General features: G+C 50.1%; 1 protein-coding gene across 5 annotated transcripts; it reads left to right on the plus strand.

The window, feature by feature from the left end:
• Positions 1–302: 302 nt before the first annotated feature.
• Positions 303–17,226, plus strand: rd3 (retinal degeneration 3, GUCY2D regulator). Of its 5 annotated transcripts, none has more exons than XM_064340877.1 (3): positions 303–482; positions 14,591–15,096; positions 16,151–17,226. In XM_064340877.1, exons 2-3 carry the CDS (start codon positions 14,807–14,809, stop codon positions 16,461–16,463), a joined length of 603 nt encoding a protein of 200 aa, XP_064196947.1. In that variant the 5' UTR covers positions 303–482; positions 14,591–14,806; the 3' UTR covers positions 16,464–17,226. The 5 variants fall into 5 exon arrangements, with proteins under 5 accessions (XP_064196947.1, XP_064196944.1, XP_064196945.1 ...); XM_064340874.1 differs by lacking the exon at positions 303–482 and adding an exon at positions 11,749–12,489; XM_064340875.1 differs by lacking the exon at positions 303–482 and adding an exon at positions 11,755–12,489 and having other exon boundaries at positions 14,690–15,096.
• Positions 17,227–17,565: the final 339 nt, after the last annotated feature.

The following is a 17,565-nucleotide window of genomic DNA, read 5'->3' on the forward strand; positions in this document are numbered from 1 at the left end:
CATGCATACATACAAACACACACACACACACAAATGCACACACATACAAACATAAAAATACACACACACCTACAAACAAACACATATATATACAAATACACATATGCACAAACACACACATGCATACATACGTACAAACAAACACACACACATACATACACATACAGACATTTCCAGCTGTTCACCGTTGTATAACAAACCGCGGGACAGAAATGGCATTATCACACTGAACATCCAGGCTACTGAACTAAATTAAGCAGCAACGACCTACAGCGCGGTTCATTTAAGGAAGAGTCACGTGCGAACCACCTCGATCTCGCGTCACGTCACTCAGATGCAGGGGCATATGCGTCATTCCAGGCCGTCACGGACGCGCACCTGTCGGCACACGACGCGGGCGTGTTTGACCATGCCCAACGTAATCTGGAAAAGTCGGAGACCAGCCAAACCAACCGAGGCCCCCGTCAGAACCGCAATCACAGGTAATGTCAACGCGACTTTAGCATCCCCCGGGAGTAGCAAATCTTCCGCGACGGCGACGATGGAAAAAGTTTAAAAGTTCAAAGGAAAGTTAGCGAACATTATTTGTTAACCGGTCGGTCGTCATGAAATTAGCTCGTGTTGTTCAAAACCGAAGCCCGGCATCAGGAATGGCTACACGCACATTATTGGCATCCTGATTTATTTTCCTAAAAGACGCGTTTTTCAACCATAAAACATGGTGCCATTTCTTTGCGTGGTTTGCGTTTTCCTGTGTAACACAAACGTGGTAGAAAGTCAGATAAGCTTCACATGCACTTCTCCCAGGTGGTATGGCGAGTGAAAAATTAGAAAATGTGGCATTTCTTATAGCTGGCTATTTATTTACAAATTAGAAGCGGGCACCATTTGCTTGAAGGGACAGCCTGGGGTCCCAACGGGGATTTGAAGCTAAACCCTTCTGGTTGAAGGACCAGGGCCTGGTGTTGGATCTGAATGGTAACCTGTCACTTCAGTGCTATTTTTTCATCTAAATCTGTTCCCAGCATGCTTTGCTTGCGTGTTATCATCTCTACTTTGTCTCATGGCTGCTGTCAACAAAATAAAATATTCCCACGATTAAGAGAAGCAGGCCCTGATCCACTGGAGCCAAAATGCAAACTGTCTTTAAAAATGTGACTCAGCAGTTTCGTGCGAGCGAGGGCCTCTGAATGGGTCTGCTGTTCTCCCCGTGCTGGCGGTCACACGAGGTTCATTTCAGAAATTATGTTTGAAAAGATGGAAAAAAAACAATTTCTTGGTTCCAAGGGGTCTCAGAGTTGAGGACGAAGTGCATTGCTGTTTGATCTAATCCGGGCCTTGCTAATAATGTGACTTTATAAGTCAAGGTCAAATAACTTGCATCAGCTCACAAAAAGGGGGCCCCAGAATAAAACATTTTTTAAAAGGAACTAAGCAGCAGCCACATGACTCATCGGTGCGCTGGGGCTGTGTGTGTGAGTGTGTGTGTGTGTGTGTGTGTGTGTGTGTGAGAGTGTGTGTGTGTGTGTGTGTGTGTGTGAGTGCGTGTGAGTGTGAGTGTGTGTGTGTGTATGTGTGAGTGCGTGTGTGTGTGTGCATGGTGTGTGTGTGTGTGCGTGCTTCGATCACTCGATCACTGTGTGTGTGCGTGCTTCGATCACTTAAACACACAGCCTTTCTGTTCGCCCAGACACGCTGAGGACACAAGAGTGACATCACACCAGCGAGTCATACCAATGCCACACGTTAGCGAAATGCTAAACACTAGAGTGACTCCCAAATATCACCTCTCCCCCCCTCACACTGGAGTCCCAGAGCTCTCCCCCCTCACACGAGTCCCAGAGCTCCCTCACACGAGTCCAGGCTCTCCCCCTCACACTGAGCCCAGGTCTCCTCACACTGGAGTCCCAGAGCTCCTCACACGATCCCAGAGCTCTCCCCCCTCACACTGGAGTCCCAGAGCTCTCCCCCCCTCACACTGGAGTCCCAGAGCTCTCCCCCCTCACACTGGAGTCCCAGAGCTCTGATCAGGATCATTAGGACTTTAATATGGATATTATTATTATTATTATTATTATTATTATTAACAATAATAATAATAATGTTAATAATAATGCACCATTTGTCTTAATCACGGATCATGAGGCCCAGCTGTCCTGGGCCCTGCTGAGCTCCTCTCGGTGTGTGACGGTGGAGAAAGGAGCGCCGCAGCTGCTCTGAATTATGAACTTTATAATATATAACATTTATATTTACTCCCAGCCCCACCTTCCTGCCCGAGGAATTCCACACATTTCAGCCCCTCCCTGCAGGTTTGTGTTTTTGGAACGTATACCCTAAAAACACGGGCGGAACAGGGCCAAAAGGGTAATTCAATACGCACTGTTACCCTCCACAGCAGGAACAGGGCCTAAAAAGGGTAACTAAATACACAGCGTTACCCTCTTGAGCAGTCTGTGGCCTTAGGGTGATTAACCTGTAAGGACTTGTGCGTTAATATATATATATATATATATATATATTAAGATGGACTCCACCTTCCCTCCCTGCCCACAGATAGTGGAGTGGAGCTGCTTTAGGAGCAGCTACTGCAGAGTCCACTGATGCTTTGTGCTGATTTTTAAAACTCATTTATTTCCTTTAGTTGTGTTTTGACTTTGAGTATCCAGCATGTGAATTCGCATGAGTGTGTGTGCTTGTGCGTGAGTGTGTGTGCGTGAGTGTGCTTGCGTGTGCGTGTGTGTGAGTGTGCATGCGTGTGCGTGTGTGTGTGTGTGCGCTTCAGGAAATTAATCCGCTTCATTTGATTCAGTTCCATGATGATTGTCCAAGCGTTTTCTTCCCCCCCTTTTTCGCATCAAATGAATTAAACACAACAAATCATCGTCTGATCGAAAGTATCGTTTTAAGATTAAGATTTGGGAAGTGTGTCAGATTTGTTGCGTTTTCTTTGCTGTCTCTGCAGAAACAGCTCTGGGGGAAAAAGAAGAAGCAAAATCACTGAAAAACAGAAAAGGAAAGAGGCAGAACCGCAGCAGAGAACCACACAATGGAACTATGGCTGAGTGGAGGTTATGAAAGCATGGGGGGGATGGGGGGCTTAGGTTATGCAAACAGGTTCATAGCCTCTGTTTCAGACACAGGTGTGGAAGAGAGCATAGCAGGGTGTGCAGCGGTGTTAATGTGTTTCCACGGCGACGTGCCAGACTGGGGCAGCGTGGGTGATGTGGAAGGTTTCGCAATGTTTTTACAGCGCCACTCACTTCCTCTTCCCGTGCTGAAATCTGCAGCGCTGCTCGAGTCTTTATCAGTGGAATGCGAGGTCAAAGGTCAAAGTCACACTAAAGCTGTGTACTGCGAGACACCGCCGTACAGTCACAGGAGACCAGCGCACAGTCACAGGAGACCAGCGTACAGTCACAGTCACAGTCACAGTCGTACAGTCACAGGAGACCAGCGTACAGTCACAGTCACAGTCACAGGAGACCAGCGTACAGTCACAGTCACAGGAGACCAGCGTACAGTCACAGTCCAGGACAGTTCACAGGAGACCACGTCTATCACAGTCACACGTCACAGGAACCGCGTACAGTCACAGTCACGGCCAGCGTACGTCACAGCCAGCGTACGTCACAGCACAGCGTACAGTCACAGTAGACAGGTACGTCGTACAGTTCACAGTCACTAGCGTGTATCGTGACAGACCGCGTACGTCACAGTCACTAGCGTGTATCGTGACAGACCGCGTACGTCACAGTCACTAGCGTGTATCGTGACAGACCGCGTACGTTCACAGTCACTAGCGTGTATCGTGACAGACCGCGTACGTCACAGTCACTAGCGTTGTATCGTGACAGACCGCGTACGTTCACAGTCACTAGCGTGTATCGTGACAGACCGCGTACGTTCACAGTCACTAGCGGTGTATCGTGACAGACCGCGTACGTTCACAGTCACTAGCGTGTATCGTGACAGACCGCGTACGTTCACAGTCACTAGCGTTGTATCGTGACAGACCGCGTACGTTCACAGTCACTAGCGTTGTATCGTGACAGACCGCGTACGCTCACAGTCACTAGCGTGTATCGTGACAGACCGCGTACGTCACAGTCACTAGCGGTGTATCGTGACAGACCGCGTACGCTCACAGTCACTAGCGGTGTATCGTGACAGACCGCGTACGCTCACAGTCACTAGCGGTGTATCGTGACAGACCGCGTACGCTCACAGTCACTAGCGTGTATCGTGACAGACCGCGTATGCTCACAGTCACTAGCGGTGTATCGTGACAGACCGCGTACGCTCACAGTCGTAGGTGTTTTCGTGGCAGACCCTTATGTTCAGTGCACTAGCTGACTGATCATGACATCCTCGCTTCAGTTTGGTTACGCGACAACCGTTAAAGTACACAGCGGGGCTTCCTTCGTCCCATTTGGAACTGCTCCTGCATTTCCGTTTGTAATGAATTTAAATTAACATACCCCCATTGTACCCCCCCGTACACACACTCACCCCCCACCCCCCCCCCCGTACACACACTCACCCCCCACCCCCCTCGTACACACACTCTGTGAGCAGACATGCCAGTAAATTCCCTTCACGCTGTTGCCATCATAATCTCGAGGAAATCGATTTTCAGAAACGCGACTCCAATCCTCCGTCTCATCCAGATGCTGAGGGCCTTCTGCTTCGGACTGAAAGCATTCCCATGACAACCAGCATGAGACACCTGGTTTGCACATGCAAGAGAGAGGGACATCCACACACACACACACACAAACTCACACACACTCGCACACACATACGCATGTGATCACACATGTTCATGATCCTTTTTTTTTGTAGGCAAAACCCTTGCCCCTATGTTGAAAGTATACTGAGTTGACAGTGGTAGCATTAACTATGTTCTGAATAGATAGTAAATTGTCCACTGTACTCTCATGTCAAACTGATGTTTTATGAGGTCATGCGCAATCTCCAACTTCCCGCCTTCCACAATATCATGAATATTAATAAAGGGGCGTGGTTAGCAGTGTCTGTACATCGATTAACTATCCATTAACATATCACTGAATATCTCTCTCTACTCTCTCTCCCCTCCCTCTCTCTCTCCCCTCCTCCTCTTTCTCTCTCCCTCCCTCACTCCCCCCTCTCTCTCTCCCCTCCTCCTCTTTCTCTGTCCCTCCCTCACTCCCCCCTCTCTCCCTCTCCCTCGCTCCCTCAGTTAGAGCGTAGGGTGTAATGGGTTCATGGGTATTCATTTGATTTTATGGTCCTGATGGAACCATAAAGCAAAGGGCAAAACATTCATACACCTGATGTCACGGCGATATTAAATATTAATGGACATGATTTCAGAGATGCATTTCATTTCAATTCCCCAAACAATTTTTTTATTACTTTAACAACTCCTAGAAGTACATTTATCTGCATATATTTTCATAAAATAAAGCACAGTGTGCATACAGTGATGGTCAGAAGGGCTAAACTGTGTTGTGTTATAATGCACAGGTACCTACACTGTGTTGTGTTATAATGCACAGGTACCTAAACTGTGTTGTGTTATAATACACAGGTACCTAAACTGTGTTGTTGTTTAAGTTGTACAGGTACCATTTCAGCTATTACGTTGATTCGCTCATTAATTTTGGGTGGGGGATGACATTCGGTCCCTGGACTGAAATGCAGTTTTGTAAGTTTGGTTCTCTGTGATCTGATTGGTTTAGCCGATGTTTTGGTGTTTTGCCTCCCCTGTGTCAGAGTGAGTCTGCCTCTGTCTGTACTGTACAGCTGCTTTGCCTGGATCCACTCAGTGTCTGCAACTTTGACTAACAAATAAACGCGAGAATTATTTTATTTTTCTTCTTCACAAACACAGTTCTGCGATCGCTGATACCACCTCGCTGAGCTGAGTTTGTGAATAAAAGTGTAACACCTGCGTTCACCTGTGAGTGAAAAGTGCAACACCTATGTTTACCTGTGAGTGAAAAGTGTAACACCTGCGTTTACCTGTGAGTGACCACTAAGGGCAGGTGTGGTCAGAACTGCAGCTCCACTCCACCGGCCAACTCGCTGAACTCCGAGACAGCAGGGCAGCGGGGCAGCGGGACAGCGGGACAGTGGGACAGTGGGACAGCGCACGCTCCTGAATAACAGGCCTTCTTTTTAGAAACCGCCCGCAGGGAGGGAGGAACGCCACGGCTCCTCTTGGCACACGGCCCGGCACATTTCGCCCCGCTCTGCGCCTGACAACCGGGTTACACTCCGACCGCGTGGATCACAGCCTCACCGTGACGACACCCCGCTAATCTGCCCGCTGAGCGCTCTCACCCCGCTAATCTGCCCGCTGAGCGCTCTCACCCCGCTGATCTGCCCGCTGAGCGCTCTCACCCCGCTAATCTGCCCGCTGAGCGCTCTCACCCCGCTAATCTGCCCGCTGAGCGCTCTCACCCCGCTAATCTGCCCGCTGAGCGCTCTCACCCCGCTAATCTGCCCGCTGAGCGCTCTCACCCCGCTAATCTGCTCCGCTGAGCGCTCTCACCCCGCTAATCTGCCCGCTGAGCGCTCTCTACACCCCCGCATAACTTGCCCCGCTGAGCGCTCTCACCCCGCCTGATCTGCCCGCTGAGCGCTCTCACCCCGCTAATCTGCCGCTCGCTAACTGCCCCTGAGCGCTCTCACCCCGCTAATCTGCCCGCTGAGCGCTCTCACCCAACCCCGCTGATCGCTCCGCTGAGCGCTCTCACCCCGCTAATCTGCCCGCGTAATCTGCCCGCTGAGCGCTCTCACCCCGCTAATCTGCCTGCTGAGCGCTCTCCCAGCGCCCCGCTAATCTGCCCGCTGAGCCGCTCTCACGCTCCCCGCTGATCTGCCTCTACCACCGCCCGCTGAGCGCTCTCACCCCGCTGATCTGCCCGCTGAGCGCTCTCACCCCGCTAATCTGCCCGCTGAGCGCTCTCACCCCGCTGATCTGCCCGCTGAGCGCTCTCACCCCGCTAATCTGCCCGCTAATCTGCCCGCTGAGCGCTCTCACCCCGCTAATCTGCCCGCTGAGCGCTCTCACCCCGCTAATCTGCCCGCTGAGCGCTCTCACCCCGCTAATCTGCCCGCTGAGCGCTCTCACCCCGCTAATCTGCCCGCTGAGCGCTCTCACCCCGCTAATCTGCCCGCTGAGCGCTCTCACCCCACTAATCTGCCCGCTAATCTGCCCGCTGAGCGCTCTCACCCCGCTAATCTGCCCGCTGATCTGCCCGCTGAGCGCTCTCACCCCGCTGATCTGCCCGCTGAGCGCTCTCACCCCGCTAATCTGCCCGCTGATCTGCCCGCTGAGCGCTCTCACCCGGCTAATCTGCCCGCTGAGCGCTCTCACCCCGCTGATCTGCCCGCTGAGCGCTCTCACCCCGCTGATCTGCCCGCTGAGCGCTCTCGCGTGTTTGGACGTTTTATGAAAAGCCAATCTATGAATCTTGGGGTTTGCTTAAGTACACTTGAAATCTGGACTACTATTTTATACTTAACATTAGCTTTAATTATACTTTTTATTTATCTATGTATGCTTAATTACACAATTTCCCCATATTTAGGACTCCATGTACTAAGCCCTTTAACACACGCAAAACCTTTTACCTTTTAGCACACAAAGCTAACAACTAAACCAGTCATTTGTTTTGCACGTTCTAAAGATCTTTGTAAATCAGCTGTTTTTATTCCGTCTGTTTTTATTTTATTTTATTGCGCTTCTAAGCGGTTTCTCTTCGTCGTTTTTATGAAATGCTGCAATAACACCCTCTCTTGTCAGCTGACGAACTTTCGTACGATGCTAAAGAAGGGAAAGTCCAACCCGTCCGCGAGGGTGACTGACGCGCTCTTTGTATTAACTTCGCTCGCGCGCTCTGTATAAACTTCGCTCGCGCGCTCCGTATTATTTATTCGTGTGTTGTATGTAGCAGGTTAGACGATGCGGGGCGATGACCAGTACACGCTGTCACAGCTGACCTCGTGCAGCGGGAACAACGCGAACCAGCGCGTCAGCAGATGTAACGTTTCGGTCGCCGTTCATGTGATCAGCACAAAAAACTTCCTCAAAGTCAGAAGCCAGCGTTTCACTTTCTATTAGATTCTTGACTGATCCAAGCCGTCCCGCGTTGTGGGGTCGTTCGGTTCTTGTACCGCAAACACAGATTTCAAGTTGATTTCAAGCAAATCGTTGCCTCATTTTTTATGTGTAACTGCTTCTTTTCGTGTCTGCATTGCTGTATTAATTTAGTTTTAGTATTAGTGCTGTATTAGTATTAGTGTAGTTTTGTTATTAGTGCTGTATTTGTGTAGTTTTTGTATGTGCCTGTATTAGAGTAGTTTTAGTATTAGTGATATAGTAGTGTAGTTTCTGTATTAGTGTAGTTTTGGTATGAATGATATATTAGTATTATTGTAGTATTTGCATGTTAATATGACTTTACAGCAGGTCACTTGAGGGTTTGGGCCATGAAAAGCCCCCCGAATCTGTCGTTTATTCTCTTTTTTGAGGGCCCCTGTCGACCAGGGCTCTTGGAATGGTACGCTGTAGTGTTCCGCTGTAGTGTTAATGTTTGTGTCTCACAGTGATGAAGAGGCAGCTTTTGGAGGGTTTGTGTTGCTCCCCTTGGGTTTCTGCAGATTAGTAACCTGGAGCAGAGCGTTCCAGTTCAGGGAACTGAAAACTACACGCTTGCAGTCTGTTAGCTTTAAATAAAATAAAGTAAAAAAAAACTAGGTTTTTGATTTGTCTTTTTGCAGCCAGATTGCACACACATTCACCACCTGTATGCAGTACATGCTTGTACGCACTGAAAGGACTCTGAGACCGCAAAGCTGCTTCTGTCACTGAAGTTGTGAAAGTGATGAAACAGCCCCACCTCGTGGTGTAGAATGTACTTGCAGTTTTCCCCTAATGGAGATGCTGTGTACTGCAGTGTACTGTGCAACAAAAAGCAACAGTAGAGAACCGCACGAAGCAGAAGTAAGAAGCATTTTGCATGTTAATTAAGCCACAAGATAAAGACGTGCACTTACTCTATCCAAATTTAGCGGTGGAATATAATGAAAAGTATGTAATTTATAAACAGGTGTAGGTCTAACACTGCCTCTGCTCTGGTGCTGCCCTTTCGCTCCTGATTGGCAGATCACTGAAAACACTCACCACTGATTGGTTAAAACATAAATCACCATGTGGCTAATATGAGCGTCACCATCTCCAAAAAACCAAAACCGACTCGTCCACCAGAGAGCAGTAGAAGAGCTGTGTTTGTAACTTTAAAGATCTCAATTGAATAAAATAGGCTTAATATCAGAGCATGTGTATTGTTTGGGTCTTTATGACTGTTAAGAAGCAAGCAGTGAAGAAAAGAAGGTGATGATATGTAAAGATGTGAAGAAGTGGGGGGGGGGGGGTGTGAGAGTGTTCTCCCCTGGGGGGGAGGGGTCGGGCCGTGTGATCTGGGTGTGTAGGAGAGCGTTGTAAGGGGGGGGGGGGGGGTCCGTGTGATGTGGGCGTGTGTGAGGGTGTTGTGTGGGGGGGGGGGGGTGGGGGGGGGGGGGTCGGGCCGTGTGATCTGGGCGTGTGTGAGAGTGTTGTGCGGGGGGGAGGGGTCGGGCCGTGTGATCTGGGCGTGTGTGACAGTGTTGTGGGGGGGGGGGGGGGTGTGTGAGAGTGTTCCCCCCTGGGGGGTCCGTGCTCTGTCAGGCCCAGGCTTGAACCCCCCAGGGTGCTGTGGCTCCACCGTGGGGCTCTGCCGTGGGGCTCTGCCGTGGGGCTCCGCTGTGGGGCTCCACCGTGTGGCTCCGCCGTGGGGCTCCGCCGTGGGGCTCCGCTGTGGGGCTCCACCGTGGGGCTCCGCCGTGGGGCTCCACCGTGGGGCTCTGCCAGTGCGACGCGTGCTGCTTTTGGGCGGAGTTTACTGCCTGGTGCTCGTACTGAGGCTCGGAGCTGAGCCTCTTTCTTATTTTCTTATATTATTATGTTTTACATATTGACAGGTTCTGAACAAGATACAGGAATGAGGTACAAGAGCAAGGTCAGCTATTTGTTCTCTCTCTCTCTCTCTGTTTCCCTCTCCCTCCCTCTTTCTCTCTCTCCCTTCATTTCCCTCCCTCTCTCTCTCTCTCCCTCCCTCCCTCATTCTTTCTCTCCCTCTCCCTCCCTCTTTCTCTCTCTCTCCCTCTTTATTTTCCCTCTCTTTCTCACCTTCTCCCTCCCCCCTCTCTCTTTCTGATCCTCTCCCCCCCCCCTCAAATTTAAATTCAAAATGCTTTATTGGCATGAAATACATTTGTAGATATTGCCAAAGTGTACATACTCTCTCTCTCTCTGTTGCAGTGGACAGAATAAAAGCAGGAAGCGTGTGCTCGTTACTGCATGATGCGTAAGACCCTTTTAAAAGCTGAAAGAGGCGGAATGGACTGATTGAAGACAAACCTGTGTTGCCGTGGAGATTCTGACGGTCTGCAGCCAGTTCTTTTCACCCAGATGCCTGCTGGGAAGGGGGAGGAGTGTAGGAGCGGAGGCGTGTTTACACTCCTCTGATGAAGCTGTTTTAATGGAAAACACGCCGCACAGCTGAAAGCACTCTCACAGCGCTTTGCTTTGGATTTTAGCTGTGAAATGTTCCTCCCAGTTTACATCACCTGCTGATGTTTTGGATGTCCTCTCTCACGCACTGATGCCCCCCTCCCCCCACCCATCCCCCTCCCCCCACCCCCCCTCCACGCCCCCCACCCCCCCCCCGCCCCGCCACAGAGGCATTCAGCCGATCTCGTCTGCCAGGTCGCTCTTTCTGAGTCCTCCATCCAGGACAGGCAGGGAAGCACAGGCTGGCTGCAGCTTCCTGTTTGTCCAGAGGAGGCGCTGTTGTGCGATGAGTGCAGGGGAACATGCGCCATCTGCTGGTCATGGTCAGGTACTGACGTCAGCCCACGGCTCACTTCTGTAGACTGAAGACCCTGGCGACCCGGTTTAAGGCAGAGTGGCATTGTGAGGGCTAATTTACGGCGCTGGATGCTTCCCTCAGCTGTGTGAGCCGGGCCCTCGAACCCGGGAGCTACTGACTGCATTAAAGGGAAAGCAAAACAAACTACAGACAGAGAGTACGCCTGGGCCAGTTTCCTCCCATTATGTTCCAATAACGATGTTTTAATGTCCCTTGAAGCAAAGATCAGTCAGCCGCAATATCAGCAGATACGGCAGCTTATGACAGGCCTGCTGTCCTGTTCCCCCAGCAGGGAACGGTCTTACTCTGGGGAATCACATTAGGATGCGCATTACGCATGAGTTACCAGCTACACACTGCATGCTGTCAGCTTGCTTTTCAGGAAGAAATTGTCTGTTTTAGACCCCCATCCAGTGTGTCAGTTGACCAATCAGATACTGAGGCCCTGGCCAGCTTTTGTGACATCACCATCAGAACAGTGCAATCAGACTGTGAGGCCCTTTGTGACATCGCTATGAGGACGGACCAATCAGATACTGAGCCCTGGCCAGCCTTTGTGACATCGCTATGAGGACAGACCAATCGGATTCTGCGGCCCGGGCCAGTCTTTGTGACATCGCAATGAGGACGGACCAATCGGACAGTGAGACCCTGGCCAGCCTTTGTGACATCGCTATGAGGACAAACCAATCGGACAGTGAGGTCCTTTATGACATGGCCATGAGGACGGACCAATCGGACAGTGAGACCCTGGCCAGCCGCTGGGCTGTGTGTAAGTTATGGCCACTCTGGCCACGTGGAGCAGGTCAGCGTGTTGTGGTCTCTGAGAGGTGACCTCAGTATTAAAGCTGGGATTAGTGCAGATTAGGAGAGAATCTCACCTGTCCATCTGTCCACCTGTGCTCGGTCCATCTGTCTGTCTGTCTGTGCACTTGGTGTGAGAGAATACTGTGCCCGGGTCAGAGGAAATGCACCCCCCCCACACCCCCTGCAGTGAACCCATGCTAAAGATACCTACTCATGCCTGCCCACCTCATTCTGCAAGCTCTCTGTCTCGCTCTCTCTCTCTCTTCACTCCTCTCTCTCTTACCCTCCCTCTCTCTCAGTCCCTCTCAGCTGATAAGGCTTATTGTGGACAAACAAGCTTAGAATCATCGCCATGGCAACCACGAATCTTAATGAGGCAACAAGGTCTTCATCGGGCTGTGGGCTGGGGTGGTACCTGCAGATGGGCGAGCGAGGGGGGGGAGGGAGAGCGATAGAGATAGAGATGAAGAGAGAGAGACAGAGAGGAGAGATAGAGAGAGACAGAGAGGGAGAGGAGAGAGAGAAAGAGAGAGAGAGTTTGTGCTATAAGACTGACGGGCAGTACCTGTGGGTCTGTGGCTTACACAAGCTCAGAGCGATTTGGGAGAAGCTCCCAGTGCCCCGTGTCTCTGCTCTGCTGCAGCCGCGTTTGGGACCCCCACGGACCCCCACCCTAACCCTCTTGCCCCACGCTGAGGCAGGACCCCCGAAAACACAGGTAAGCTCCAGGGGAGCACTTTCTTTACATTGTCAGTCTTTGGGTGGCTTAGTTCTGATTTAACACCTGTTACTTCCGTGTCTGATTACTGACTATTTCCCAAATCTGTCCATACAGCTGAAGTATTATAAAATATAAAGTGTATATAATTATAAGATAAAATTCTAAAACATAGAGGTTTAGGTGTGTGTGTGCGTATCTGTGGGAGGAGGTTGTGTATGTAAAATGTTTCGATAATTTAAAATCCTGTAACGGATGTGTAGCCCACGACAGAGAGATAGAGCTGCTGCAGTGTTTAAACAGACGGACGGAAGCTAGCGCTGTTCTGTTGGGTCAGACGCACAGCTGAGTTAGCCGCGCATGGTGCTCCAGCATTACAGCGTTTAAAAGCAGGACAAACTAAGTCCTGAGCTGTAATACTGAAATGGCATTTCAAACAGCGGATATGTGAGTTCCCTCACTGGGCTGGTGCACTTTGTGGTGAGTGAGACAGTGTGACTGCAGAATGCAGCGAGCAGAACTGTTTAACCACTGGCTGTTTACATAACTATGAGCCACGGGGAGAATGTGAGTGGAAAGGTCTTCCTTTGAGAGTTAAAAAAGAAGTGAGTGAAGTGAACCCATGTGCCGTTAGTAGTTAAAATATAGATTTTAATAAAGATTTTTTTAATGTACACAGTGCTTTTTTAAAAAATGCAATATTTATAGTTCACAAAAAAAGAAAAGTATGCTTCTCAAATGGTATAAAAAACAGAAATAAAAAAATTGAACATAATTTTAAATGTCATCCCGTCTGTGATGTCATACGGTTGGTGTGATTGGCAGGCGCTTGCAGGAGAGCATGGAGTGAGGAAGAGTGTGGTTTGCTCTGCCCAGGGTGCTTCTGTTAGATAACTGGGAAATGAAGAAGCATCATGGAAATGGTGGGATTTTTGTTCTCTATGAGTACGAAGAACAATACTCATTAAAAGAGTAACAGGACACCCCTTCTCTCCAAATGTAGTCTTTTTGGGATTAAAAAATAAAGTTGGGTTCCATTTCCACACACTCTCCTAGTGAGGGATGCTTTCTTGCTGTTATGTGATTGGATTGGTTTACTTCCTGATTTTTGAATCGAGAAACCCCACCCACTTCCCCCAGAACCATGTGACTCAGGCACAGACATGCAAGGTGACCGTTACTGCCATGTTTTTCCTTGCATAACCGTATTAATCAGTGGCAGTTATGATAAATGCTCATCATAAATCATATCATTAACTGGATTTGGCTGCGCTATGTTCATGTTTTCAGTTCATTCTGTGACCACAGAACACCTGTTTTTCAACACAAAACAAAACAAAACAAAACAAAAAAAAAAACACAAATGAAAACAGCCAACACAATGAAAATGGATTTCTCAGAGCTGAGAGGGACAGGGCGTCCCGGGGGAGGGGGGGGGTGGATCTGATTCTACCCCAATGCACTCATCACCGTTAGAGCTCATTATCCAGGCAAGCACCTGTACACAACCGAAAATTAGGAGCGAGGCTTTGAGGCTGTTTTAATTGGCTGTTGCCACGGTGACGCCTCTCCCTGCCCCCCAGGGGTGTGTGGGTAAAGGGCAGCGGGGGTCACCGTGTGGGGGTGGAGCTGCCTGACTCAGTCTTACGCGTGGGGCGCACTACTTAGTCCTAACCGACGTGGAGATGTGGGAGACCCTGCACATAACGACAGATCGCTCGGGCTTGTCTGAGTCATCAGGACGCTCGCTGACCTGGCCGGGCGGAGCAGTGCGTCTTCAACGTTTAAACTCGCCATCAGTCCCGGTCTTGACCTGCACATAACGAGAGATAATTTGCGCACGCAGGCACACACACACCCATACGTGCACACACACACACACGCACACACACACACATACACACACACACACACAGATGCTTTTATCACTGAGATAAAACGTTTTCTTTGTCTTTTACATGCTTCATGCAGCCTAAAAATTGTGATCTCATCCAAACACTCTTGGGCAGGCCGTTGGAAACAGACTGAAGGTCGTAGGCCGTTAGGAGCGGGGTAAAGGTTGTAGTCTGTTAGGGTTTCTAACTGTTCTGGTTCTGGGCAGGAGGACGAGCAGAGGCAGAGAGGAGGAGAGGCGGAGCAGAGGGAGAGGCGGAGCAGAGGGAGGGGCGGAGCAGGAGGCGGAGCAGAGGGAGGGGCAGAGCAGGAGGCGGAGCAGAGGGAGGGGCGGAGCAGGAGGCGGAGCAGAGGGAGGGGCGGAGCAGGAGGCGGAGCAGGAGGCGGAGCAGAGGGAGGGGCGGAGCAGAGGGAGGGGCGGAGCATGGCGTCCTGGTTCGGCTGGGGCGAGCCGTTCCAGCGCAGCCCCCAGCGCAGCGCGGCGGAGGTGGTGACGGACACGCTGATGGTGGAGCTGGGCTGGCAGCTGAAGGAGGCGGAGCGGAGCCAGAGGGAGCGGGACAGCGAGTTCCGCCGCCTGCAGACCGGCGTGGACTACAGCTGGCTGGCCAGCCTGCCCCGCTGCACCTACGAGCTCAGCGTGGGGGACAGGCTCGCCCTGGAGGAGCTCTGCGCCAAGATACACCCGTCATACTGCGGCACCGCCATCCTCAGGTACACACACCTGTACGCACACCTGCGCACGCACACACACACCTGCGCTCGCACACACACTCATACACATACACACACACACCTGCGCACACACACACCCACACATACACTCACATACACACAACACACCTGCGCACACATACACCCACACTCACACACACACACTCACACACATACACACACACACACCTGCGCACACACACACCCACACATACACTCACACACACACTATACACACACCCTCTTGCAGAGAACTGCATTCACTCAACCCTGTACTGTGGAGCTGTTAGTGCTCTCTGCCCCTCTATCTCTCTCTCTCCCCATCTTTCTCTTCCCCCCTCTCTCTCTCCCCCTCTCTATCTCTCGCTCCCCATCTTTCTCTTCCTCCCTCTCCCTCATCCCTTCCTCCTCTGCTCGGCCTCGTTCTCAGAGCTGTTGGTATAGGGGCCGGAGGTCACTCACAGAATAAGCCCCGCCCTCGCTGTGATGTCAGTGTTGCCATGGAGCTGGGTGAGCAGTTGGTTGGGGGTGGGACAAGGGAGTGGGGTTCGTCTGCAAGACAGTACATGAGGGGTCATGAGGTCACCTCTCTCTCACTCTCTCTCTCTCTCCCTCTCTGTCTTCTACTCTCCCTCTCTCTCTCTCCAGTTTTTCTAATTTTAACTGCTTTTTTGGCATGAAAAATATAGGCATTTGTGTTGCCAAAGCAGGTTACATAATAGAACTTATGTATAATATGGATGATAGAAAAAAATTCCTATAACAAAAATGACTGTACATAATGGTAGGTGTGTGTGTGTGTGTGTGTGTGTATGTATCTGTGTCTGACTGCGTTGTGTGTGCATGCTTGCGTGTAAGCTTGTACATGCGTGTGCTGTGTGTGTGTGTGTTTGTGTGCATGACAGGGTCACTCATTGTGTGACAAGAGAAGACAGATTGTGCTGCTGGTCTGGTGCAGTCTGTCTTTTCCCCTAATAAGAAGAGTAGCTTATCTGCATCAGGTGTGCTGTTCAATTGGGGATATTTTTGGCAAAATCTCCCCCCCCCCCCCCAGGTTCCGGCAGGTGGTGCTGGAGAACGAGCCGGAGGTGGCGGAGGTGGCGGGGCTGTTCCGCTCGGTGCTGGGGGAGGTGCTGGAGCGGATGAAGGAGGAGGAGGAGGCCAAGCGGCTGTCCCGCCAGTGGAGCAGCCGGCGCTCTGTGAGCACCTCCCTCATGACCTTCCGGTCCCGCGTGCGCATCAACCCCTTCGCGACGGACGGGGAGGTGAAGACCGTGTCCGAGGACGTGGAGCGGGGCCTGAGCAGGGCCGAGAGGGCCAAGCGAGTGTGGAGCATGCCCGAATTCCGCACCAGCAAGGCTCTCTGAGCGCCAGAATTCTGAGGGATGGAGGCAATGTTCCGGAATGTCAGGGATGGAGGGAATGTTCCGGAATGTCAGGGATGGAGGGAATGTTCCGGAATGTCAGGGATGGAGGGAATGTTCTGAAGCATTGAGGGTAGAGGGGAACATCAGTTCAAGAGGCTGCAGAGAGAGAGAGAGAGAGAGAGAGAGAGAGACATGGGCAGGGGGGCTCCTCTTACAGTTTCTCTGAGGGTCTCTCTCTCTCTCTGTTTAATGTACAGGTCTGTATAAGCCTTTAACTTTGTACTTTTTACTTTTTTGATGAACTACAAACTATGCTGGGTATTTAACTGACGTTTTGAGAATTATGGGTCAAAAAGTCAGTAACAGTAAACTCCTGCAATAAGCAATTATCTGATGCCTTCATCTAAATATTAATATCAATTTCTAAACCAGACTGACAACCTGGGGAAGTGGCAACTTTTACACAAGTTCAGGACATTCATATGTGCGTATATTTTTAATATTGCCTCTATATTTGTGTTCTTGGTGCAAGCTAGGACTATTGGAATGTGATATAGGATGTGACTGATTTTTAGACACTATAAAACAAGAATTAATATATTTCTTTAATTCCAAATTTCTGATGTGCCCCATCTTAGGACAGAACTAATTCACCTCATACTGGGACAGCCTACAGCCTATTACCTGTTAATTGCATTTCAAAATGGCTTATTCTGAAAATTTGCCAACTATTGAATTAAATTAATTTGTTTTAATGATTTGATTCATTGTTGCTCTATGGTCATGTTATAATAGTTTTTATGTTAAAAAATAATATTCTATATTGTAACCAGTGAGGAAAAAGTGATCAAATATTTAGGTCATAAGCCTTTTAAAAGTCTGTTGAATTAGTACGTTTTTGCGAATTATTTAGATTTTTACCAGTTCATTCACCCATGATCAATCTCCCTCCGTCCCAGAGAAGTTGATTATGTGGGAGTTTAATGTGAAACTGCACACGTTTTTGCAGGTCAAGGTAAACATTACGACTGTCATGGTTTCGGTGAGCCACTTGGGCAGGACAGTCTAAACGGTTGAAAGAGATTTAATTTCCCATGTAATT

This window comes from Anguilla rostrata, chromosome 6 (genome assembly GCF_018555375.3).
Source record: "Anguilla rostrata isolate EN2019 chromosome 6, ASM1855537v3, whole genome shotgun sequence".
In the NCBI taxonomy this organism is placed as follows: Eukaryota; Metazoa; Chordata; class Actinopteri; order Anguilliformes; family Anguillidae; genus Anguilla; species Anguilla rostrata.

Bases quoted from the DNA above. Each gene is read 5' to 3' on its own strand.
- rd3 (XM_064340874.1), top strand. From the start codon at position 12,124: ATGGCAACCACGAATCTTAATGAGGCAACAAGGTCTTCATCGGGCTGT. The intron at 12,490-14,590 runs GTAAGCTCCAGG...GGTTCTGGGCAG, and splicing joins CAGGACCCCCGAAAACACAG to GAGGACGAGCAGAGGCAGAG. The intron at 15,097-16,150 runs GTACACACACCT...CCCCCCCCCCAG, and splicing joins TGCGGCACCGCCATCCTCAG to GTTCCGGCAGGTGGTGCTGG.